Here is a 26,995-nt window from a genome sequence, read left to right as displayed (position 1 = left end):
CATTCACATTGAGCCCAACTTCACATTAATGCCAAAAAATCCAGATTCACATCCATGAAACCGACAGCTGTCAGTTTCAGGAAGGAAAGTGAGTGAGTCCTGACAATTTCATGTCAAGATTTCTTGTCTGTAAAAGTTTCTCCAGAATATAAATTGACATATTTAAAAGTTCTGCTTTTTGTGGGTGAAAAAAAAATCTCTAATTCTTCAATTACAGTAACAACCACATGAGCGGGCCTGAGTTTACACAGTGTTAAATAAACCAGATTTCAGCAGAGAGACAGAGGAAACTGACTTGCAGACAGCAGGTTATCTCTGACGGGCATCAACACTCTCTCTGGCGCGCACGTTCTGGCTGGCTGGTTTGAGACGAGTCCGTCCGCTCTCTGAATAATGAAGTCTGTCAAACCGGCTCTGACTTCCACACGTCGGCACAGTAACAAAGCCCCCTCCTCCTGTCTGCTCTGTCTGAGAGTTCCTCCTCCGCTGGGAACTTGTTGTTTTAAAGATGGACAGCAGAGCGAGGACACTCGCAGTCAGATCGCCGGAGCGTCTCTGCTTGGCCTCCTGAGGACACGGACACACAGAACTGCAGGACAGCTCATATCAGATTTACTGTATGTGTGTGGAGACATTTACCCTAACATCACTACACAGAAAATGCTTCAAAAATGAATCATTTGGAGGAATAACAGGCTTTAATCTGCTTGGTTGTATGCAGGTGATGCACGGATGTAGTTATTTAGAAAACATCTGATGTTTCTGGGTTATTTCTGATTGGTTTTTGGCGTAAAATGACTCAAACCTTGTAACGTAGTTGTCCTGGAGATTAAATTCTGCGTCACAGTGAAGGAAACAACCAAAGGAGAAGAGATGAGCGTTTGAGGCATGCATTTCATTAGACATACTCTGCCTTTAGACAGAAAGAGCATTAAAATCATGCAATCATAGCATGTGACACTAAGATGCAAAGGACTGGTGGTAATTTTAGTCACGTCCAAAACCTGGAACAACCAATCCAGTCATCAACCAGAGCCAAGGATCCTCTAAGAAGCAATCTCCTCCTGCTGATGAGAGTCTCCTGAGGCTCAAACTCTCACAACAACACTCTGGATCCCTTTGTCTTCATCTGGTTGAGAGATGTCGGCGTGTAGTTGCGTTCCCTGCCTCCAGCTCACCCCTGAACACATAGACGAGGAAATCTGATTCTTTTAAAAAGGAGCTTCACACAAACAAGCTCCTCTCTAATGAAGGACAGCGGATCTGATTGCCTCGCTGTAAGGCAAATTAAATCAGAGAGACGCAGCGCTGAGTGGGCGGACCGACACAAACTCGGCTGTGTTTACACGAGGAGAGGAGTCAGCGTTCATTAAAGCTACGAGAGCTGGATCAGAGGAACAAATGACGTTTAATTAGCCCTGAGGAGGTTTACAGGCAGCGCGATGTACAGAATGTGTAGAGGGGCTGATTGTGATGCACGCAGAGGATGAGGATTTCACAGAGCTCCTTCATACTCTCTGATGTCTCTGCTCGGAGATAGTCGGGCTGTTTTTGAAGGATGCAGTGTTGTAGATGGATGCTGCCTTCTTTTCAGGAAACAAAACACTTTAACATAAAACTCCACTCAGAAACGTTAGCTAATTTTATCAGCAAACGCTTTAAAAAAATAAAAATGAATTTTTCTCATAAGGCCATGGCTGACTGGACTGATAGATGGGCGCCTTGTAGCTGTCTGGGAAGAGACTAAAGACCTGCCTCTTTACCTCATCCTCGCACAAACTGGAGTCTGTCATAGTCACATAAAGTCAGCAACATAGACTGTAAGGAAAATGGAAGTCATCCTGCTTGGCTCGAAGCAAGGTCGCTACAAAAACTGCTCCCCCTGGTGGCTGGCTGCAGTATAGCTCAAAAAATAGGTCTGTCTCCCCAGTCATTCCAGATGGGTTGTGACAAACTTGGGTGAACACTTCACTTTCAAGTACGTTGGGAGGGGTCCCTCAGTATCTGAAAGTGTCAGTAAATAAGCCTAAATTAGTATCTGTTAAAAGGCGGGAATATTAACAGAATTTTATTAGCCAACAGGATGATACTATGAACCAGGGGTGCCCAAATCCATTGAAGGGCCAAAAAAAGAATCCGAGTGGAGGGTGGCGAGCCAAAACTAAACATTTATGTTACAATGCATGATATTAAATATGCCTGCAAAATAAATACTCATACAAGTAATTTTGAAAATGAAAACACTTTTCTTTCCTGTATTTCCCAGCATGAAACTACTGAACATCCATATGGCACAAATTCCAGGCCTATGTCTTCAAAGACATTTAGTGGAACATAACCTGAACAACATGGGACACAACATGCTCTTATGAAACCAAATATTGCATTTTCCACCCTTTTAAAACAAGAAGTAGGTATAAAACTGGACACCAGTACCTACTGTATTACAAATATTTGCGTAGATTATTCAATTTTAAAACAGCGACTTTCTGCCTACATAATAGGCATACCGCTGTGGAATCAATTTCTGTAAAAAAAAAAAAATACTCATGTTCCCAACTATTTTTAAACTCTTTCTTGTCAGAGTACCACCGCTTCATATGGTCCATCCCAGCCATGAACCTGAATCTTCTTACTCTCTGGTCATGGACTGACTGGTCAGGAAGGGAAGTGCAACATTAATGACCGATGAATGAGAAATTCAGGCTGCTGACAGTGGAAAATAATTATGATAGTTAAGTGTGTATATATATATATATATATATATATATATATATATATATATATATATATATATATATATATATATATATATATATATATATATATAAAATAAAAATTCTAACATGGGCAGTGGGCCGAAAAAAAATCCCTGGCGGGGGACGGCCAACTTTAGCCCTTGGGCCCCAAATTTTACAGCCCTGCTATAAACAGTTACAGGCAAAAAAAAAAAATCTATAAGAGCAAGACCGTCTTTTATCAAGATAAATTAGATGCACACAAAAACGCTGCATTTTTAAAAAATACACACCAAAGTCAAAATTACAGCTATGTCACCCAGCGCCCCCTTCAGGCCTGGATTACTTCTGCTTTTGTTTTGCTGATGTAGTTTGCCTTGCCTCATTTCTGTATTTGGAGTATGTTTTAAGTCATTGTTTTTCTTCTAGTTTTGATTTGATCATAGAGTGTGTCTGCTTTTTACATTTTCTCATTTGAAAACGCAGAAATGTTGCTTTGTCTTTAAAACACACACAACTTGCTCCGTCTGATGGGGGTCATCAATCAATCAATCAATCTTTATTTGTATAGTGCCAAATCATAATTAACGTTATCTCAAGACACTTTACAAAAACATTTACAGGTCTAGACACGTAAATGTTAATAAAATTTTATTAGCAGAAACCCAATATCAAGACAAGATAAGGGGTCTTATCTTAATCCACCATGAGTACAGGACTTTGTAGACTGTTGCAGATCGTCTGCCCTCGTCAGCCACCGTAGTTATGAACGCAGACATGTTTAACAGCTCACGGTACCTGAACTTGCAAATGTAATGCTTTTTTCTCTTCATTGCACTTGTGGTGAATCATTTCAGTGATATTAAAAACTGTTGATTTGATGACGTTAACCAAACAAACCAATCTGTCCTTCATTAAAACTTGCAGAAGTAACACAGGACGTGAATTCTCTGAAGACACCATCTGTGTTTAAGAGCCGGACTGTTGTGTCTCTAGAGGACTCTAAGCATCTCTTTTATTCCATAAATTTAAAATTAACTTTAAAGCTCTCTTTAACATTTGAAGGAGCTGTGGCTCGGTGATATTAATGAGACGACTTCTGGCTTGTTTTTGCTTTGGTGGAGAAATAAATAGAAACGCAGCTCTTTGTTTCTCATCACAAGCTGTAATTCATCATAAAGCAATTATGTTAGAAACAAGGCCGCCTGCTTTCCACTTTACTCCCAGCTGCAGTGTTTGTCAGGGAAACAGCAGATAACACACACACACACAAACATACACACCTCTGATAAGTGAGGACTGTATTTGCTGTTGTTGTGGAGCAGTAATGTGATTTAAACTGATGTGTAACAAACAAACAGAGCTGCTCAGCTCGCCGTCTGTCGCTGATTTTATTTCTTTGTTGTTGTTTCTTTGTTTATTGAGATGGTGCTAATGAGCTGCAGACAGTTCTGATCTTTAATTAATGCTGGTTCATAATTCACTGATTCTGATGCTCTTGTTTTACTGCACTTTTTACTACTCTTTGTGTTCATGTCTAAATGGAAACTAATCACTTTACCAAACAGGAAGAAGAGGCTTTCATACCTGGATCTTTATCTTGTGTTTGCATGCACGGTAAGGTCAAGCTGCAGTAATAGCTGGATCAGGCAGTTTAAAATGGGCTACTTTACTTTTCCAAGGACAAAAGCACAAGATGAGATTTGATTTATCAACAAGGGTATGTTTAGAGCTACCTCCGGTCGAACCCTGGGGGACGCTCTGTGACAGAAGGACACTGGAGCTCATCGTCACCCTATTGAAACAGTGGCTTAAGTCATTTTTTCAAGTTTTTGGGGAAACACAAAAAACTTGACCAAATACAGAGCACATGATATGTGTTTATCTTTCAATCAAAAAGGCCTTCACAGTGAATGACTGTTGACGTGCAGAGAACACTGTGTGACAATCACGTAACATTAAAGAATAAAGTGACTGAGGCAACTTAATACCTGACTTAAACTGTCCTTTCATTCCATAGAGCAAACTCAAAACTGAAACCACCCTTAGTTAAATTAAACAAATGTCAGGTAAATCAAACTGGTCAGGAGGCAGCCCCTGTCTTTGTTGTTTTTTGTCGGTCAGTCATACACCTGGTAGGCATACTCATACATCTCCTACCAAAAAGCAAAAAAACTTTTTGGATTTTAAAAACTTTGAGGGGTATTATTGCCTTGTGCTCACGTATGTTTGGTCACAGAAATAAGTGGGCTTGCCAGAAATAGGTAGCTAGTTAGAAGGATAACTTGTGAAATTTAGACTAAAGTCACGTTTCCACCAAGCAGTCCGGTTCAGTTCAGTACGGTTAAGCCTGATCCTGTTTGCGTTTCCACAGCCAACCATGCCGGATGCCGAAAGCCGCATCTGTTAAATAATAGCATGACGCCATAGCAGCCCAAGACAGTGTTCCCCGCTAATAAATCCAACAAAGAAGAAAAACGCGACACAGTAAACAAAGAGCATAGATGAAGGACATGCAGCATTTCGTCCTCTCTGTGATTGGCATGTAGCTCTTTGATAAAAAGAACAATCAAGCTTTGTTTAAGACATCACTTACTGTGCCGCCAGGAGAAATGCAGCCGCTGTCGCACAGTAAGTGATGATTCTTTTGATCAATCAATGGTCTGCGGTGTTGTAGCTCCACCTTCCGAGATCAGATCGGTTAAGTCTGGCACCCCTACTGAAGGGTGCCAAAAAATGGGACGGCTCATCTCAGTTATTTGGGGATCTGTCCCAGGATCAGACAGTGGAAACGCTGTACAACGTGTGCCGTGCCGGGATAAACCGAACTGAACCGCTTGGTGGAAACAGGGCTTTATTTACTCCACAACATCATACCCCAGCCTTATGCTAGTGAACCTAATCACTCATCGGTATAAACTGATTCAAAAATCATGTTTACAGCTTCTTCTGCACTTAAGTTACTGTTTCTTCTTGAAGCAGCCGCCATCATCACCAAGTCACACATTTTATCCCAAATTGTCCAAAATTTTGACTTGGGCTAGAAAAAAAATGGCATCGGTCACCCTCTTGACTTAGGTCATTTTCCTATTGGGGGTTTTAAGAGCATGTTCCTTTAAGATAAAGATTTAAGCAATTTAAGCTGCGATAGCCAGCACTATCAAGAGATGATTTAAGCCAAAAACTCATTTTCCTCAAAAAATGACTTGGGCCATTATTTTAATAGGGTGACAATTTGTTAATGTTGTCTGTTTACGGAGTATGATTGTGACCATAGACTGTAAAAAAAAAAAAAAAAAAAAAGGCATCATCTTGCTTGGCTCAAAGTGAGGCTACCACAAAAACTGCTCCCCCTGGTGTCTGGCTGCAGTATAGGTCAAGAAATCCATCTCCCCAGTCATTCCAGATAGGCTGTGGTCAAACTTTAAAAAATTAATACACCTCATAGAAATGTTTCTCACACCTGTTTTGAAGATATTGTTTTGCTATCTTGTACTCAGGTCCACATTTTTCTAAAAAGTTTTGATTTTTTTTAGTTATAAGAGGCTAAAACTAGGCTGTATGTCACATTTAACGAAGATTGACAGCTGCCGTTCTTGTGTATTTTTGGGCAGATTGTAAAATGTGTCGGAAGGGAGAGAGAAGAAGATATTAGACTCTCAAAAGAAAAAATATATATTATTTTTGTCACCTGGCTCCACTCAGATTCTCTCTTCCTCATAGTCTCTGCTGCGCAGACCCTGGCTGCACAAGAGCTGCGCCTGTGACGGGGGTATTTTGGCTTCAAAACCGTACAATGATAAATGGCAAAGCCACGTTGTCCACTGTATATACAGTCTATGATTGTAACCAGAAGGGGGGAGGTGCCAGTGATAATGACCAGGAGCTATGGAGTCCAGTAGGATGAGGATGTTGAGCTGGTCAGAGTCTGCAGAGAGGAGGAGGTTGTCAGCTCTCTCTGGCTGTTTCGGTGTGAAATGGTTCGAACAGATCGTTGGAGGTGAGGTGGGCAGTGTTTTGGGAGGAGACACAGATGGACCGGAAATTGGACATGGTGGCAGGGTCAAGTCCAGGTCTGTTGAGGATGGGTGAGATAAGACAGCAAGTTTGAGAGGTTGTGGCATAAATCCAGAGCTGAGGGATGAAATTATGATTTCAGTGGGGTGATGGTCAGGAGGCGGGCTTTATGAGAGTGAAGGGGATGGGATCAAGGATGCATTGAGGGAGGTGATTCAAAGGAGTGGGTGAAATTTTTGTTTCAAAAAAGCACAAGGTTCTGTCTAAGGGAGGTATCACCCCATCCATCCTGACACTGCAGGTCACACCCTGGACAGTTCACCAGCCTATCACAGGCTAACACGCAGACACAGACAACCATCACACACTCATACTGACAAGAAATTTAGAGTGACCAGTCAACCTGATGAGTGTGTGTAAGGAGGCTGGGTATCCAGAAAGAGAACCCATTTACATTTTACACTCACTGGCCACTTTATTAGGTACACCTTACTAGTACCGGGTTGGACCATATTGTCATGATAGCATCACACAGTTGCTGCAGATTTGTCGTCTGAACATCCATGATGAGAATCTCCCGTTCCACCACATCCCAAAGGTGCTCTATCGGATTGAGATCTGGGGACTGTGGAGGACATTTGAGTACAGGGAACTCATTGTCATGTTGAAGAAAGCAGTCTGAGATGATTCTAGCTTTATGACATGGAGCGTTATCCTGCTGGAAGTGGCCATCAGAAGATGGGTACACTGTGCTCATAAAGGGATGGACATGGTCAGCAACAATACTCAGGTAGGCTGTGGACTTTAAACCATGCTCAGTTGGTACTAAGGGGCCCAAAGTGAGCCAAGAAAATATCCCCCACACCATTACACCAGCAGCAGCAGCCTGAACCGTTGATACAAGGCAGGATGGATCCATGCTTTCATGATGTTGAGGCCAAATTCTGACCCTACCATCTGAATGTGGAGCAGAAATCCAGACTCATCAGACCAGGCAACGTTTTTCCAATCTTCTATTGTCCAGTTTTGGTGTTGCTGTGTGAATTGTAGCCTCAGTTTCCTGTTCTTAGCTGACAGGAGGGTCACCCGGTGTGGTCTTCTGCTGCTGTAGCCCATCTGCCTCAACGTTGGACGTGTTGTGTGTTCAGAGATGCTCCATTCTCTGTAAACCCTAGAGATGGTTGTGGGTTAAAATCCCAGTAGATCAGCAGTTTCTGAAATACTCAGACCAGCCCGTCCGGCACCAACAACCATGCCACGTTCAAAGTCCCTTAAATCACATTTGAACTGCAGCAGATCGTCTTGACCAGGTCTACCTGTCTTTGTTAATTGTTCGCACCAATAAACCAAGTCAAATTCCTTGTGTACACAAAAGTACTTGGTACTGCTTCTGATTCACACAGAAAAGTTCCTGTCTGATTTGGGATTTGAACCAAGCAGATGTCACGAGGCACTCAAATATCGATTTAAGTCTTCAACATCTCCCTTTAACATGGACCAAATTGGCAGAAACAGACCAAAAAGAGAGACTGGGTACGTGCAGCATAAGTCCACATGTCTCTGAGTCTCTCCTCATTCCCCGTGTTCCTCCTCGGCTCTGTTACCCACTTGTTTAAACACCTGGCTGTGAATTAAAAACTCTCCCATTGTGGGTCAGGAGAGAGCGATGCGTGACAGGTGCTGCCTTCTGATCCTCTTCCTGTAATTGATCCCATTGGGTCATCTGGATGGTGCCGGAGCCAATCAGAACGCAGGTGTAAACTGCACGTCCTGCAGCTGCTTTTGTGAAGTCGACGGCAGGAGATGGAGAGTGTTTGAAGATGTCCAGACGCACACCAACAGCTCTGACAGTTTTTTTTTACATCTGATCTGTGAGGGTTTCATGAGCTCATTCTGACCAAAAAAAAGTGACATAATCCATCAATATAAAGGCGTTGTACTTATTACAACAACTAATTTTGTGAATATGTTGCATGATTTCTGATATCTGGGCTTTTTTATCTGTAGGTGTAATTTTATCTGTATGTGCTTAAGTCATTTTTCCAGTTAGGAAAGTTTCTGTTATTTTGATTCTTTGGAAAGAGTTATACTCTTTCAGAAAGACAATAAAAGGTAATGTGGAGAAATAGTTGCACCATCCTTCTTACTTCTTTCAGCCAAAACAACATATTTCACAACTAGCTTCTACAGAAAATACAAAAAAAAAAAACATTTTATATAAGCAGCGTTTGGTTTTTGACAGCCGTATGAATCAACTTTGTGGTTGTGTTTGGGTTTAGCCTCGTCTCTGACCCTTGTTTTTTCTCGCTTCACTGTGGTTCATCTGAACACTCGCACTTTTCTGACCTGAAGGTTTGTTTTGCTCGCCGGTTTGGTACAACAGGAGGCAGACGTGGTGCATCGCGGCCTTCTCTCTAACTTTTTCCAGCCAAAGTGCTGTTTCATGTTTTATTCTAGACGTGTCATGAGGCCTTTCACCTTCACCTCCTTTCCTCCTCTGCTGGCTGCGGAGCTCTGAGTTTACTTTGTTCCTGTGATGAATAAGAACTTCTCTAAGCTTGCTTCATGCCGCTACGGCAACACTTTGACCCTACTTGGATCATTAGCAGCCCTTTCAAGTACATTCAGAGTTTACAAAGTTACCCTCTTATATTCATATGTTACTAATCCTATTTGTTTAAAACTGTATCTGGCTACATCCTCACTGTATGAGTTATGTAAAAAATGTTGTTCATCTGGCAAATATAAGCCTTTAATGGCCTGCGATTGTTGGGATTTGAGCCTCATGTATCCTGAGACAGATAGGAGCGTCATGCCATAAGATGGTTCAGCATCATTTTGCATGTAATTGTTATATTTGAGCCTCAACAAGACTCAGTTCGAACAATTATTTAATTAATTATTTGTATAGCACTTTAAAAAACATAGTTTACAAAGTGCTTTGACGAGCATTCAGCACAAAATAATAAAACACAAACAAACAATGAGGACAGTGAAGTATAAACAAAAGCACAGCTTAAATCAAGACTAACAGAGAGAGACAATGCAAAAAGACATGAGGTGAAAAGGTCCTTTCCATAATTTATAGTACTTAATAGGAACCCAGACAATACAAGAACCCTGCAGCCTAAAAAGAGACCATGAGGACCAGACATAAAAAACATAAAATCAGCAAGAATTGGAAACGCAATAAAAGAAGGGATGAAAGCAGAAATCAGGTCAGAAAATATAAAAAAAATAAAATGAACAATGATGATAAAATTACAAAAAAATAAAAAATAAGTGGCAATGATAAAATACAGTTATAAACATGAGGAAAAAAAGGTCTAAAATTATCTATAAAAGAGTTTAAAAAGGTAAACCATTAAAAAGTTAAAATCATAATTAATAGCAAATAATAGTATTAATAAAATAACGAAAAGGAGTAAAAGAAGGTAAAGAAAAACAAACAGTAAAACAAAATAGGATAGAGATAAAAGACATTAATGGCCTCAGACGGTTATGTTTTAGCTGTTTATGGCCTCAGAAGGTTAGGGTGGGGCCTAAAACAGCCTAATGTGGTTGGTTTTTGGCTCTACATGACCTGAAGTGTTTAGTTCAATCTCTAAAAAGCCATGGATGGTCAGACTACGTGGCCCGAGATGGTTTAATCTGAGCATTATTCGGCCTGAAATTGTTAAATTTGAGCTCATATTACATGAGACTGTTTGGTTTGAGCACCATTTGGACTGAGACGATTACTGTATTTTCTAGACTATAAGACATACCTTTTTTTTTTTTTTTTTTATAGTTTGGCTGATCCTGCAACTTGTGCTCAGGTGCAAGTTTCAACTTTAGAAAAAAATAAAAAAGGTGCTTTGTTAATGAATACTTTTATGGAAGAAGATAGCTGAATTCATACATGGCCCCAACGGCACTGCACGCTCATGGGGGCCCTGCATCTCACAGCTCCTGGTGTTCAGCATCTCATAGCTTGATTTAGAGAAATAAAAGTTTGTCTGGGTCTTTTTCGTTTTCCGTTGTGGTCAGTTTTTTGGGATGTGAGTCACAAATTTGTGTCAAAACCCCTTTAACTGTTTAAAAGTTAGGATGTTTATCCGATGGAGCTCATTCAATCTCACACTGCACCAGTTTAACCAGCAATACTCACAGAAGAACAAGGAGACAGGGGGTGAGCAAAGTGAGTAAGAGAAGCACAGGTAGAGAAGAGAAACTGAAACTTAACTATGGTCAAAGATGAGCTGCTTTAGGAAAAATATTTAAACCTAATAAAAAAATACTGGCTTATCAAAGTCATATGTAATTAGTTCTCTCTGGAAATTCTGTAAACCTACCAAATCACTCTACATAATTCTGACTTCTAGTCAGGAGAATACGGTAGGTTAGAGCATCAAACGTATAGAGACAGTTTAAAGCATTGTTTGCACTGAGACTGGGGATGGGTGCTTCATCCAATTAGGTACTTTTATAGGTACTGACCAAATTCTGTCTGTAGCACAGAATACTGATTCACATTAAATCAAACGGGGCTATGTTTCGATACCAAACACATCCTTGTGACTGTGAGGCAGTGGAAAAGTAGACAATTTTCCATGCTGGACATGAAAAGAGCGTTGCAAGTTTCTTTATTGAGAAATAAATGTTAAATTGAAAGATTTTGAGATTTGTTATCAAACAAACTAATATTTATTACCACATTAACACATTCAAAGGTACCAAAAGTTGGTACCATTGAGTATTGATACTGACTGCCAGGGCATCGGTACCATATTGTTTCAACCAAATATGGAAAGTACCCATCTCTGACTGAGACAATAGGTATGAGCCTTATATAACCCGAGTCACTTTGGTTTATGCTTTTTATGAACCAAGACCATAAGCATCATTTTGCCTGAAATTGTCAGATTTAATCATCATATTCTATGAGACAGTTTGGTTTGAGCCGTCCATGGGCTGAGATGGTTCATTTGAGAATCATATGGACAGAGACAGTTGAGTTAAATCATCATTTGACCTGAGACGCTTCAGTTTGAGCCTTATATGACCTGAGCAGTTGGTTTGAGCATAATTTGGACTGAGATGGTTAGGTTTGAGAAACGCATCGCCTCAGATGATGAGCATTGAGCAATGTATGGAATGAGGGTCACCTATTGGCCTTTAATGGATGAGTCTTTAGGTCTGAGCCTTTTATGGCCTGAGGCAATCAGGTGAGAGCCTCTTATGTTCTATGACAGCTAGGTTTGACCATCAAATGCTCTGAGATGGTTAAGTTTGAGCCTCATATGCAATGAGACGGTTAGAATTGAGCCTTATATGACCTAAGACAGTTATGTTTGAGCCTTATATGACCTCAGATGGTTAGTTTTTTTAGCCCTATATGATCTCTGAGGGTTCGGTTGTATAAACTGTTTACAGCCATAGACGATAAGTGGCCTGAAAGGTTATGTTTGAGCCTTTTATGAGTACAGTTCAAGCCTCGTACAGCCATAGACATTTTGGTTTGAGTCTTTAATGGTCTGAAACTCTTAGTGTTTGAGCCTGAGCTCAGTCCAGGCTTCCTACAGCCATAGACAGTTTGATTTGAGTCTTTTGTGGAGTTTGAATCATAGGCTGTAAAAATACCCACTGCCGCTCTTTTCCACCGTCATCTTAAAGCAGTTTAAACTGCTGAACATTTAATTTCCATCGCCCGTACATGATCATTACAGTCTGTGGAGCTGGGGGGTAATTTGCCGATGCAAAGGTGTAATCAGGCGTCGCAGCAGAAAGCAGAACTCATTTGTGGCTGGCTGCGTCGGCTCGTCTGGAGCGCTTTTTTCTGGTTTGTTTTGTTTCCCTATGCAACCGTCCTTGAAAAACGCCGTGTGACTTTACCTGTCTGCATGTTTCTGCATGTTTGTGTGTCACGGCCTCTCTTCTGGGTGAAACCCGCAGTGGTTCTCTGAATTTATTTTTGGGCGCACCGGGAGAAAAAGACAGAGGAACAAATCATGGTCTGCTCAATCAGACAGAAATCCAATTCTCCTTGGGGAGAAGGGGAATGTGAACACGGCATGATGCAAATCCAGGGACTGAATACCCCGTAGAGTGTTTGTCTGAGAACAAGATCACAGCTGCTTGTTTTCACCTTGTTTTCTGCTCAGATGGAAAGTCTCGGGGGTCAGTTTGACTGTAACCTCGCTGTAAACTGTCACAGGGAGGTTAAAGAAACATCCTGGTTCCTTTTCACTTCATTTTAAATCACAGACATCCTCAGAGAGTCTGCTGGTTCGTTGACTTTGAAGACTCCCAGGTGTCAGGTATCTGGGATCACGAGGCTGGGGAAAGATTCAGAATGAAGCTTCTCAGTCAAAGAAGAGACACGTATCAGCGCCTGATCAGCTTCAGATGATTGATGAATAATTATACACTCATTTAGTCTGAACAGAAACATGTACGCACTATGGTAGAGTTGTTCCTTGATATCTTTAGTTTCTGTTCCCGGACTGCTAGGAGTATTTCAGAAATCCACATGAACCCCTCTCGGACTCGAGGATGAACTGACTAGATTTGTTGGCCCAAAAATAATCCATTCAGGTTTAAGCCATCGATCATGTCTTGAAAAGTGGTTGCTTGAAAGAAAACAATGAAATTCAAGGAGAAGGAAATCAAATCGAAACTTTTCACAAAATAAAACTTCCTCATTGTGCTGCTGAAAGTCTTATGGGATGGAGACAAGTTTATTACTTCTGGGTTACCATGATCCCAGCAGAGGGCTGGCTTTTAACAGTTTACTTTTTGAATCGCTGACTTGTCACCCTGGTACGTCCGATGGGACGTCTACATAAACATAATGTTTGAATTCAGTGAGGAGCTATAAGTGTACATGGACTTTGGACAAAAGTTTTAGCTGTCCTAGATGGCAAGAGTAGATTTCTTCCATCTCACGTCAGAAACAAGCAAGATATTGTTAGGACACAACTTTCTATTGTCTCAAGGACATGTATCCAACAAACACAGAACGAGTAGACTACTTATTTCAGGGAAGATAAGAACCACGTTGTGTCATTTCTGTCTTAAACTATAAACACAAAAGATACATTTTAAGTATCAACCTCCAAAAACACAAATAATGAGCTGTGCCAGGAATACACCGGATCAGTCCCCAGTCTGACTCCGCTCTGTTGCGTGTTGACTGCGTGCTCTTTCAGGTGTCAGCTCAGACCAGCTGCATGTTCAATCCGGCACGTAACAAGATTGCCAGTCAACTGAAATTGGGGGATGAGGAGCACCCAATGATGATCCTCTCCTTGTTCATGTTGGGCTGTAAACCTTAAACCTGTTGACTCCTCATCTGGCATTGGTCATGATGTCAATTTGTTGATGTAGTCCAAGCTAAATACGAGCTTTTAACATAATTGGTTGTGTCAGTGTGAGAGTCTGTGTGACAGGATGTTGCTGTCTAAAGGCCGACACACATTACAGGATTCTCCAAAACTTCACACATTTAGAGAGCACACGCTTGATAATAAAAAAGACAGATCGCACAAGATTTCTCTCTCCGATCTTACAGTACCCTGGAGGACACCACACACTAACTGGTTCTTCAGCAGAGCTTCAACTTCTTCACGCTCAATATTCCAAATCTCACGTGACTTCAATGTAAACAAACATGACAGACGTGAAAAAACAAAGATGTTTGTTTTTGGACTCTGGAATTTTGAAAAAAAAAAAACACACAAAAGAAAAGGGATTATGGAAAAGGTTGTGGAGACAGCAGGAATATGGGTTGTATGAATAACAATGCGAGTTGGAGGTGAGTTAAGTCATTTTAAGTATTACAGATAGATTTCTTACTTCTTCTTCGGTCAGTCAGCTGAGTCAGCTCGCGTCTTGATTGGCTTTGCTCCAGTACACGTGACATTACATGCTGTACCTGCTCGGCTCCTCTCAGAGCACCCCACACTCTACAGGATTTAAAGTCACAAATATTATGTTCATTACCTACGAGTGGCTTCAACCAGAAGAAACCACGCTTAACACACCCCACACCACAGGAAAATCACACATAATGTCATCAGACGTTCAGACCTTTGCTGGCTTCGGTCATAAGGAGGAGATCGGGACAAAAATCAGCCCCATTATCCTGTAGTGTGAACCCGCCTTTAGGTACCCCCACAATTGGGTTGTTGGTCATTGGACTGCTGGACCAATCAAAGTAGAGCAGGAGTATGAAGAGGCTGCAGATGCCAGTACTATGGCAGGCAGATACATTTTCCTGTGCTAGGGATTAGGTTGTTTCTGTATCGTGTGAGGTGTTTGTTTGTTTTTCAGCCCATTTGTCAGGGTTAAGAAGCTGCTCACTCACTCCTTGTTTTTTTGTTTGTTTTCTTTTTGTTTTGTTTTTTTGTTTTTTGCATAGGTTTCATTTGTACAGTGGCCTATTTAGGGGTGTAACGGTACACAAAAATCACGGTTCGGTACATACCTTGGTTTTAGGGTCATGGTTCGGTACATTTCCGGTACAGTATGGAACAACCCAAAACCATTTGCTTGTTTAGCGTGTTTATTAAACCAAAAACTTGCCATTATACAGCAAGGGGGGAGGCTCTTCAAGCTCCGGTTGGTCGTTAGCAGCAGCCATGATGCACAATCCAGACACAAGCTCCTGTGGCTACGGAAGCTCTTTGATATTCATCTTTTGATTGGCTCACCGTGAGACGTCACGTTCACATGATATACTCATGATCGCAAAGCACGAATCACAGACCACTTTCCTCATGAATATTAAAATGCCTTCCCTGCTCAGCCAATCATAAACGAGTACTCACGTGAATATTAAAGAGCCATGTGCAGCAGCTAACGTAAACTTACTGTACTGTTCGAATACAGCACTGTACCAAACCGAACCGGCCTTATGGAGCGGTTCGGCACGGATACATGTACCGTTACACCCCAGGTTTATTGCATTCACCTGGAAAAAAAACCCTACCATTTTCACAACATTTATATCTCATAAAAACAGGATTTTATTTATTTATTTTTGAATTTCCTGTATAAGATACTAACTCGTAAAAACAGGTTTTCCCATGATGCTCCACTGCATGACTTGTTGCTGCATGTTTTTGTCGCTAATCAGAGATGAGGGTATGCATTTAATGTGTTTAGTTAACAGTTACATGTCTCATGTTTCTTTATTGAGATGACCATTAAAGATTTTTATGAATTCCTTAACTTTTCAAATAAAAAATAAATAGTTTATTTTTCATGAGAAAGTTGTTTCATTAAAGCAGGAGGATTTCTTTTTTTTTTTCTTTTGAGTGAATGCAAAATGCCATTGTACATTTGAGTTCTTTGTAAAGACAAATTTATCATTCTAGTCAGAGTCTTTTTTGTTATCCTTGTTTGTTCTTTTGAGCAGCACTCCCTGTTCTTTTCTGCCCATTTGCCTCAAATTTTGTTAAACTTTGAAATAAATAACTTTTCATTCACTTCCAGCAACTGGGGCTAAAGATCTGGTTCTGACACAGTTTGTTGTATTTCAAAAGTCACTGGACATTTTTAGGTGCCTTTCTGTCATAACTCCTTTATCCAGCAAAATAAGGACCCTTGCATATCTGATGCGTCCAGCTTTGACTTGTGGAAGAGGGAACACAGCTGAAACAGTGTAAGGCGACATGATGATCGAATGGAAACCTATCTGATCCAGTGCTATGATGGACCCAAATGGTCCCCAGACTTTGCAGGATGAAGTAGTACTGGAGGTTTTTCCTTTCTTTAAACTGTTGACTTCATTTATTTATTTGTAAGTCGTAAAGCAGCTGAAGTCCCAGCCCGACTCTAACACTGGAACTTATCCCGGAAATACTCCTGAAACTGACGCACAAGGATAATAAGAAGCATTCAGAGTTGTTTTATGACAGTCGAGCTCACATACAGCCATTTATCCCTAACAGACAGAGAGCTATAACTGTTGTCGTTTGACGACAGATGTGTTTTTTTCACCTGGATGCATTGAAGAAAAATGTGACAGCCATGCTGACAGAGAGAGCGAACCGGCTGTCTGTAATTAGACGGCACAGCGGCGGTTTGAGCGTGGAGTGACGTTTCGTGTATGTGCTCAGACGGCAGCAGTTCAAGCAGCACATTAGAAATGTTGCAGACACACTTTCACCTCCATGTTTAATCAGCTGTGAGCGGTGCGTTTAGGGACGCTCTGAATGTTGATGCAGTTCCGGGGTGATGTATGGTTCTCGGTGTAATCCGGCTCGTCCTTGTCTGACTCCTCCGGCTCTGTTAGGATTCCAGCTGCAGTCAAACAGGATGGACATGAATAATTCAGAGGTGAGCGGCGCAGAGGTGCCGCCACTCCTGCTGCTGCTTCTTCTTCTTCTTCTTCTCCTTCTTGTGAATCTTCACCTGAAAGCAATTACGCAGAGCCTGGGCTCCACAGAGGGGACAGAAATGAAGTGCCCCCGCACGTCTCCAGAGCTTTATGTTTTTAATCAGAGTCCCAGAGCCTTCAGGACGGCACGTCTGCTCTCCATGAGATGCACATGCTGCGTGTGGGAGGAGCTACTGTCAAACATTTGTTTAATTTACATCAGCTGCAGAAACTTCAATGTGTACGACTGAGTCAAGAGAGATAATGAAAGAGATATTTATTCCTTCTGGTGATGTCTGAAGCATGTCGAGGGTAACCTGAGATTTTTAGTCAAAGGGTGTTTCACAAAGAAATCCTGTCTGTGCATACATGTGAGGGTTAAAACACTATTCTGCAGCATTAAGCATAATTTGTAATGAGACAAAGAGCATAAAATTCACAAATTCCTCTTTATTAGCAGATAAAACCCAAATTAATGCATAACTTTAAAGGTCTGTGAGGAGTTTCTAAGTGATTGTGAAAAAGTCTCCCATCTAGATATATGCATTGAAATCCAGACTTTAAAATGTGATTATCAGTGCCAGTATTACAGCTTACAGGTAATTTTAAATTGCTACTTCTTAGCTTCCAGGTTGGGTTGAACTGGACCAGATTGATTTACGGCACATCTAGGTCTCTAGTGGTGAGAAGTTTTCTTCTGCGTTTTTCTCTGCTGAAAATGATTTTTGTGATTAATTTTGTAGTGATGGTGGACACTGGAGCCGAACTGTCAGACAGAAAAAGGACAGAGGGGCAGAAGAAAGAAAAACAGGAGAGTGATATAGCCCGAGCTAAAGGCTTACACTGGGGCAAAACTGTTTGTGCTAATGTCTATTCCAACCCACAGTCAGCAGTTTTTCTGCAGTGGTCTGTTCAAACGTGAGAGTCTATCAATAAAATGAAGAGTGAGGTTACGTTAGCTCTGATTGGTAGATGACTGGCAGGAGATAGCTAACCAGGATTCACCAACTTCTAGGGCTGGACAACATGCTATTTCCGCGATTAGTTTCTTTTTCGTTTTTTGGGGGGTCTGATTCGAATTGAATTGCAATTCTTCTATATGTACAATTTTTGTGTTTTTTAGTTTGCTTTTTTAACACCAGACCATGTAAAAAAAGTGAAATGATGATAATTTCTACAGACTATATCAGGAAACATATTTCCGCATAAAATGCACACCACATGAGTCAGAGAGAAACATTTCACACTCTGAAGAAGAGTGGTAACTTTTTCCTTTCCAGTTTATAAGCAAAGACTGAAATATAGAATTTAAATTTTGAAAAAAAAAAGAATCCTTATTTTGACATTGTCAAACAAAAAATCCTGATGTATTAATTTTCAATATTTTCCCCACCCCTACTAACTTTATACATTACAAACATGTCTTAGAGCACCAGGCTGCACTAAAAATAAACGGCTACTAAACTACTCACAAACTGACAGTGTTCACTTGTTGACACGTTAGCCTACAGATAGGTAGGTGCACTGGTCTGCCGATAGCGCTACATATTTCCGGCTTCTACAACATTTGCTTGATATCATGTTTCATACCATAGCACTACGTAACTGTATTGATAAATGCCTTACCTTGGCACGTTGCATCCAGTAAAAAGTTGTCTTGAGCAAAAAAAACGAATTTAGATCAGATCTCTATTTAATTAAAAAAAAAAAAAAGCACACCTCACTAAAAGTAATTTGCAACTTGTAATTTGTAATTTGTCTGTCAAGTACCCTTGTGGTAGCTTTGCATGATGTAAAAAAAAGTATCCTTCCCACACTGGTGTTTTAAAAAAAACTTTTTTGCATTCTTTGTTTAAGCTGCTGTCTCTTTAAGGCTCCACCCTCCATGACCCCCCTTCTTTTTGATTGGTCAGACCTCTGAAAGCCTGTTGAGGGGGAATTTTGGGCAGACCTTGGTGAATAAGGCCCGTCCTTTTGACATGTCATGAAACACTTAGGAGATCTTCATGCAGTGACCTCATCATCTCATGAAGATCTCGTAAAGCTCTTGTGCTAATTTCGGGATGTACTTTTTTGATCAGTTTAAAGACAGATTCAGATCATTTTTGCACCATATAAATATGTAGAGGTTTGGAAATCTGCAAACGTCCGGCATTAGTACTTTATATCCATGCTCAAAATATGGAAAAGAAGAACACCCCCCTTTAGGATGAAACTCTAGTGTTTTACTTCAAAATTCTTTCTCCTCTTTAACAATAAAAGACCCTTTTTCAAAGAAACTGCAGATTTCCCTGGAAGCTCTCAGTCCGTTGTACTTTCATGATTCTCCTCTGTTATACTTTCAGTAGTCGATATCTCAGCAGCTTGTTACCTCCTCCCTCAGCGTCTCTAACACGCACAGACGTGTTGTATGAATTCCCATTCTGTCAGAGGCTCTGTATTCCAGCTCAGCTGCTTTAATTGGATGAGGGAGTGTGTGTGTGTGTGTGTGTGTGTGTGTGTGTGTGTGTGTGTGTGGGTGTGTGGGTTTTAATTCTGCCGTCTGTGTGAGGCTTCTTCTCTCTAATGAAGCCCGGCCGAGTCACACAGGTCGAGATGCAGCTGGAGGAAAAAACAGGAAAGTGAGCAGCTGAAGACTTTTAATCAATAGTCTTATTTGTGTGCGTCTTACATAAAGTATTTTTATATTTTCCATTCATGGCAGATGTGTTTTTGTTTCCATTGGTGCATTTTGTTTTGTATTTTTCTCCCATGATACATTTAGTCCACCCTTCATTTGTTCCACAGTTTTACTTTTTAGCTCCTTGAGGCTCTGTGTTACCAACTGAATCTTCTTGACAGAAAAAAGAAGGTTATTGTCGTTTTACAGGGCGTACATTTAGCTCAGTTGATGACTCCATGTCCTGAGGGCTACAGATGTCGTCACACTGTCTTAGGATTGTTTCCAGTCCTGACAGGATCCACTCTCTCCTCAAATCCTCTGACTCTACCGCTCTCTCAAGCTGTCCTATCAAATAAAGGCTCAGGAGCCCAAAAATAACCTGGAAGACAAAAAAACAATGATTTATTTAATGCATTTGAGCACAATATGAGACAAGAAAGGGGTTCAGAAGGGAAATCTACCTTTGTCAGAAAAATCCGCCCAATCTTTTCCAGCTAACAAAGACCCATCATGCATTGTTTCCCAGTTATGCTCTGTTCTTCTTTGTTTTGGGTTGTATTGTGTAAAAGTGAGTAAGTAGCAAGTACAATTTTCAACATTGTTACACAGGATTGAAAAAAATTCAATGTCCATTCTTGAAGCACATCAGCAACATGTTGATATCAATATCAGGAATTGGAAAAATTGAGCAAAAACTCAGTTTGTTGTGCCAGTGGTTAACATCAACAGCTTCTGTTACCACTGTTTGTCAGCTTTCCATCATCACTTAACAAGATGAGTCACATTTCTCAGCCAACTCAGATTAACCTGAGCTTTTAGTTACAACTTCTGACTTTTTCCTCCCAACTTTGGGCCTTAATTCTCAAAAATACCCTTAGCTGTGAGCTGTAACCAGTGTTGTGCAAATTACTTAAATAAGTAATTAGTTACTCGTTACTTTCCCCCAAAAAGAGAATTGGTTTAGTAAAGGAACTACTCCTTCATAAATGTAATTAGTTACCAGGGAAAGTAATTATTGCGTTGTTATTTATGTATTTTTGATTTTTTTTTACTTTAAATTTGAAAAAAAAAAGTCATTTTTTAGCAGGTTATACTCTGGGACATGATGTTCACTTGTATACGCGTGCCTTTTACATCTATGACATTGAAGTGGTGTCCGTGTACTTCCATCCTGAAAACACCAGTAATAACCCCAGGCGCACATACAAATTGCTTCAGACTGCCTCAGACACTATTAAAGGTATAATTGGTAGTTTGATTTAGAAACATTTTTGTTATACTGGTTAAAAAAATCTAAAAGTCTGTGAAGAAGAGTGACTAATATCCGCTATCTACAGCAGGAGAAAACCCAGGAAATCATCAGCCAATCACATCGATTAGGATCCAGTCTGTTAAACCAATCAAATCGTCTCCTGCCGTTTTGTCCTCCTCCTGCGCGTACATTTCACTGGCGCACACTGCCCCTGACTCAATGCGTGTTCCTGAGTTTTAGCGTTGAAAAGGTTCGCACTCAGCAGAAGAATGGCAGAGAAACTACCCATACCCAGATTACTGGTAACCACTCCTCTGGCTAAACAGAAAAAGAAAAGAAAGACGGAGGCTCAGCAGTTCAGAGGATATTAACATTGCGAGCTCGCCCAAACAGAGTCACAGCTCAGGTCACGTGATTGACAGGCACCCTATCGCTGTACACGAAGCCTTTGCTCATCTTCCGTTTCAGAAACAGACGTGTGACGTCGAGGAGACTACGTCCATTAATTATACAGTGTATGTGTTTCCAGCTTAGCTTGACCTGTACCATAAATGCTTTAAAAGCTGCGCCAGTGAAACTAGAAGTCAAATTTAAAATTACCTCGTCATTTATTGATGATAGATCCATGTCAGTATATGATGGTGTCCAGGTCCAGACTTGAACCGAGGAACCCTGATGTAGCATGCTAAACTCCAGGATCATTAACCCATTGTTGAGTGAAGCTTCATGGGTCTACATGACTTGAGGGGACTCCTGGCTATAAAGCGAGCGACTTTTATGCGCTATTGATATATATACAGGGAAATCGTCATTTTGTGATTTGCGGGAGATTTGAGTGGGCAACTCAAAAATGAATGAGGCTCCAAACTTAGATATGTCCAATATTTTACATTTCCTTTCTGTCAGTAGAGAGATAGATGATTTTCATGTAGCAATTTTTGTCCATTGACTAATAAAGCCAGGCAGCCAGCCGGTGGCGCTGCAGTCCTTAAGACGAACATGTGCAATTAATAAAAGCATGTAACTGACTCCATGATTCTATCAGCGTTAAGGGGATGTGGGTCTGTTCTTTCTCTTAAATAAACCACACTGCAGATAAAATAGTTTCACATTTGGTTATAGACACAAAGTCAAACTCTGAGATTATTTTGTGCAGAATACTTTCTTTTTCGTTGTTTTTCAGTTACCTTGGCGGAGACACGCTCTGATCCAGCTGAGTGTTTTCTCAGAGTCAGTCTCCTCTCCATCGCTCTGATACTCTGCGACAGATCCCCTCTCAACATTTCTTTTATTTCCACCCTCCAGGTCTCCTGACAGCGGCGGCAGCAGGAACAGAATCCCCCCAGAGAAAGACTGCTATCCATCGTCCATCGCCCATCATCGCCAAGCGGAGCATCCTCTACCGCAGCATCAGCCGCTATCAGAGCCGCAGGGCGAGACGACAACACTCCCTGCTTCACGCATGGCGGGTGACCTGTGGAGGCTGAGGAGGAAGAGGAGGAAGAGGAAGATGATGATGAAGAGAGTGACTCCTTTTATTCTGCAGGAGGTCTGAGAGTTGGGTCGTGACGTGCTGCTGGATCGACGGCTTTTGTCTGGCACAAAACTCTGTCTCGTTTTTACAGACCAAAGATGAACAGAGTCGACGATAAGACGTTAAAAGAGGGGCAGAGACTTTGAGGAGACCCCTCCACATGACCATCAAGAAACATGTAAAGAAACAAACACATTGTGATATAAAACTGTAAGTGACTTAACCTGAGCAGAGTAAACATGTATATGAGTCAAAGATAAAAGATGTATGTGTCTGAGGAGAGATGTTGATGTTTCTGTTGGGACAGTGCTGAGCGTCCGCCGGGTGGAGGAGGTGAGAAATCATTCAAGACATCTTTATGATGAGATCATAAAACTTTGTGCACCAGAGGACATCATTTAGAGATGAGAGGCATGCTGTGAAACTGTCAACCAGAGCAGAAAAACATCAAACATGGCAACCAGGTGAATGTACTTTTCTACAAAACAACACATAAATTAACTGTTGGTACAGTTTATAGATCGAAACAGAGAGGAAACAAACCTCAGACAATAAAGTGCTTCAGAAACTCTGTTTGGGCTCATTTGGGGATATTTCATACCTGAACATTTCTTTGACTTTCACACAACTGTGCTAAGATACATGGTTACAGTCAGCTGATAGTTAGATGGTTAGAAAAGGAGTCCACTGGTGAAGCATCCTGATGTTTGCATCAAGCTGATTACAATTTTCAGTAAGATAAGATTCATGAGTAGTTTTGTATTGTGGTAATCTGAGTATCACAGTAGCATATGTTGCAATCTGTTGTAATTAGGATCCTCGCCAAAAGGGCAAGGGCACTATTGTTTTTTTGTCTGTTTCTTTCTCATTGTTATTCCACACACACTTTGAATGCTTATTAGACCCCTAAACATGCTCAAAAACTCACCAAATTTGGCAAACAACAAACAATCAGGAAAAATTTTGAAACGATACCAAACATGACCCCCAACATCCCATAATATGCTCTCTAGCACCACCTAGGCACACTAAAATGACCCTAGTGGTCAGTGGGAATGTTGTATAGACGTCAAACCAACATCAAACTGTTTGTCTCATTGAGACGCAAAAATCATACACTGACACCCCTGACCGATCTTTGACAGGACGCTGGCAATTTGCCTTTTAAAATAAGATTTTGCTGCATTTTTACCCTTTCTGCAAAAATTATCTCCTCCAAAACCATCAATGCTGACGGCTTGAAATTCGCTCACATGGCAGACTAAACCCTGCTTTACAAAAGCTGTAAATGACTTTGACGGTTTTTCGAAGGACGAGCCCTCAAAGTCAATGAACCCCACAGAAGCCGGCTCAGCTTCCTCCATTAAAATCAATAGGTTTGGAGCCTCCACCTCACGCAGGCTTCCGCGTTGGGGCCTCTAGACAAAAAGGTCAAACTTATACAGCTTTAAAAATAACATAAATGGATTCCTGATCAAATTTCCTACCAAAATATATTTTTACACAGATAATGTCAACATTCTGGCCTATATGACGAGTTGTTTCTAAACTTTTGTGAATTTAAAACCACCCTCTGCTGCTGCAGTTCTGTGATGATGTCACACACTGATTCAGAGTTCCGTGCAGCTGGTCATGTGACTCAGCAGAGGAAATAATCAACTGTTATAGCACTAAGAGGGTCAGAAAGGGATAAAACCCAGGTAACACCTTGACAGTGGAGGGCTAAGTCTGAAATACGCCAGACTTCAACCAGGTGTGTGTCCGGTGCGTCTCCGCTGCATAGCAGTTTGGCCTAATTCTCTCTCATCTGTTAACATCCACCAAACAGCTCAACAGCTAGTAATCCTCCAGCATGACTTCAAAGGCTTTTTGCCCCCAATGCTGAGCTTGTCCTCATTCATGTTGTCTTTACTGGCCTCTGAAAACCACTGACCCTTTGACTCCAGGCCTCCGGTTTTAGCGTGATCTTTGATGTCTCACCTCCTGTTGTTCTTCCTTCATACCTAACAGTGTCTCATGTTTAACAAGTATCAACTTAAATTTCTGGTCTTACCAGGAAACAAACTTTAAGGTAACGCTGCAAACTACTAAACCACCACACAGCCCCCCCTTTTTTTTTCACTTCACTACCTACAAAAAGGAATGTGATGAAACTGAGTTCAGATATTTCAAAACAATGTGGTTCAGCTACAGCCAGCTCTGTTAGACTTTGCAGTGAGTGTTGGTGCTCGTTGAGTGGACCTTGGAGTGAGTCTTGAACTTGACGGCTGATGACCATTCGTTTGGTGTTGATTGCAGTGACACCTGTGGACAGAATCGGTATTGTTTTTATTTATTATTATTATTATTTTTCTAATTAAATTACTGTTTCCCATGAGCCTCATCATTCACATCTCTGTTACCAAGATGTGCATTTATTTCAATGGGGAGCAGATCTTTTTTGATACTTCTTTCTTTTCAAGAGAAATCTTCCCAGGATGCAAATCAACAAGGTAATTCATTTGTTTGTGGTTATGTAGAGATATGATGTTTGAAACATGTCAGCAATCAGACTTTTAAACTCAGTTTGTGGTATTGTTTAGTGTCCAGAAGGTGAGCAGACAATCTGCTTGTTCTTTTTTTGTTTTTGTTTTTTTTTATCTTTAGGCTTTTTATGCTTTTAATCAGATATAGGAAGACGGTGGATAGAGCAGGGAACGGGGGGAAGTTGGGGAATGACATCCAGGAAAGAGGCCACAGGCCGGATTTAAACCCGGGCCAATCACGCATGGGCGAACGTCATGGTGCGCGACCTAGACCACTAGGCCATCTGCACTCCAGCACACTATCTTTTTAAGGTCTAAGGTATCTTTATTGTCCTAACAATGAAATGTGTTTGCAGGCTGAGTCACACAAATACATGAAGAACGCAAATAATTTTATCCACATCAAGTACATATAAACATAACACATGAAGCCCAGCAGAGATTCTCCAGCATCATGATAAAAATAATATAAATGAATTGGAAAAAGATAAAGTACAAGTGCAAATGCAATGAGAGAATTCAATGGCAATGTTTAGCTTTAATCACAGCCCGGTGCTCTAACACGTGTCGGTAATGTGCAACTTAAGTGAATCCTGGTTACGTCCTACCACCTGAAACCTCGCCAAGTGGAACAAACATATCCTGGATCTTCATTGTATTGGTAGACTCTCAAACAGACTCTTGAACAGACCCAAACCCAAATCCAAGACATTGATTTTCTAGTGTAACGTCATCAAAGGGAGTTTCAGGCTTTCAATAGCTTTGTGTTCTCCAAGGAAAAGTCTGGGATCTTTTACTTAGCAAATGCTTTCGTCCATAGTGATGTACAACATTGAGTAGTTGGAGGGTTTGGTATCTTGACGGTACTTAGGAAATTATGCATACACCTCTCCAGCTATGAGCCCAATTCCTAGTGAGACTTGTACCAGCGACTCTCTGGTTACAAATTCAAGTCCCTATTAACTGAGCTACTGCCGGTTACTACCAGTTTTAACCCTGATTTACTCATTTTAAATTTTGGTTCTAAACAGGCAAATACATGCAAGCAATTATATTTTAAAATCACTGATGAAGTCCTCACCCTTAGGCAAAAAATGAACATGAAAGGAATGACAGAAAGCATGTTTGAGAAAGTCATGCTATGTATTTTAATTTGATACCTCATCTTTTGATCTTTCTGTTAGCCTAAACGCAGTGGGGTTCACAGCCTGTAGTTCTTCAGCTGGTCAGCAGGGGGAGCTTTAAATGTTCTTTACTTTCCAGTTAATGAACACTTTGGTATGGGAGCCCATTTCCGCCAGTATAGGAAAGACAAAAACAAAAACAAACAACAACAACAAAAAAAATGCAAAATTACAAGATAGATACTAAACAAATTACAATAGTAACGTAATGTGTTTATTTCTAATTATGCCAGATTGAAACACACAACTATAAACTATGCTAATTTCCATTTATCTCTTCATTTGGTGGAATGAATTACCTTGTTCAGTGTCACATACTGTTCACATGTCTGGGCAAGTGAAGTGATGCACTAAGGGTAAGATGATGCAGAGACTACAACACAAGCAGGAGGACATAAATCTCATAATTTCAAATTTTAAACTCATAATTTTTACTTTTGATTTCATAATTTCTACTTTTTATCTCAAAATTATCACTGTTTATCTCATAATATTGACTGATTACCTTATAATTATGACTTAATAATGTCATAATTTCAAGTTTTTTGGTCTTTTTTTTTTTTTTAACTGGCGGAAATGGGCTTCCATACTTTAGAAATGCCGTCTGTGTTTAAAAATGTGCCAAAAGCAAAGAATCACATTAAGGGGCGTGAGAGAATTGCAGTGTCTTTTGTGATGCGTCACTGGGTGTATTTCTTGATGGCATTGCAGTTTTCTACG

General features: G+C 40.7%; 1 protein-coding gene across 2 annotated transcripts in view; it reads left to right on the top strand.

Annotated features, from left to right (window-relative positions):
• Positions 1-26,438, top strand: part of LOC141797047 (chemokine-like protein TAFA-5) — a 97,936-nt gene extending 71,498 nt beyond the window's left edge. The window contains exons 4-5 of one of the 2 annotated variants that reach the window (XR_012598918.1): positions 22,338-22,776; positions 22,874-26,438. Coding sequence is in view for 1 of the 2 variants with exons in the window: in XM_074678439.1 (XP_074534540.1) it covers positions 22,338-22,346 (9 nt within the window). In the remaining variant the exon portion in view is untranslated. Of the gene's footprint in view, positions 1-22,337 lie in introns of both variants that reach the window. The other variant, XM_074678439.1, reaches the window with a different exon arrangement.
• The last annotated feature ends 557 nt before the right edge of the window (positions 26,439-26,995 follow it).

The sequence above is a fragment of the Halichoeres trimaculatus genome, unplaced genomic scaffold, assembly GCF_033239565.1.
Source record: "Halichoeres trimaculatus isolate MK-OKI-2021-1 unplaced genomic scaffold, fHalTri1.1 fHalTri1_scaffold_10, whole genome shotgun sequence".
Taxonomy (NCBI): Eukaryota; Metazoa; Chordata; class Actinopteri; order Labriformes; family Labridae; genus Halichoeres; species Halichoeres trimaculatus.
Note: the sequence above shows the minus strand (reverse complement) of the source record. Positions and strands in the feature narration are given on the sequence as shown.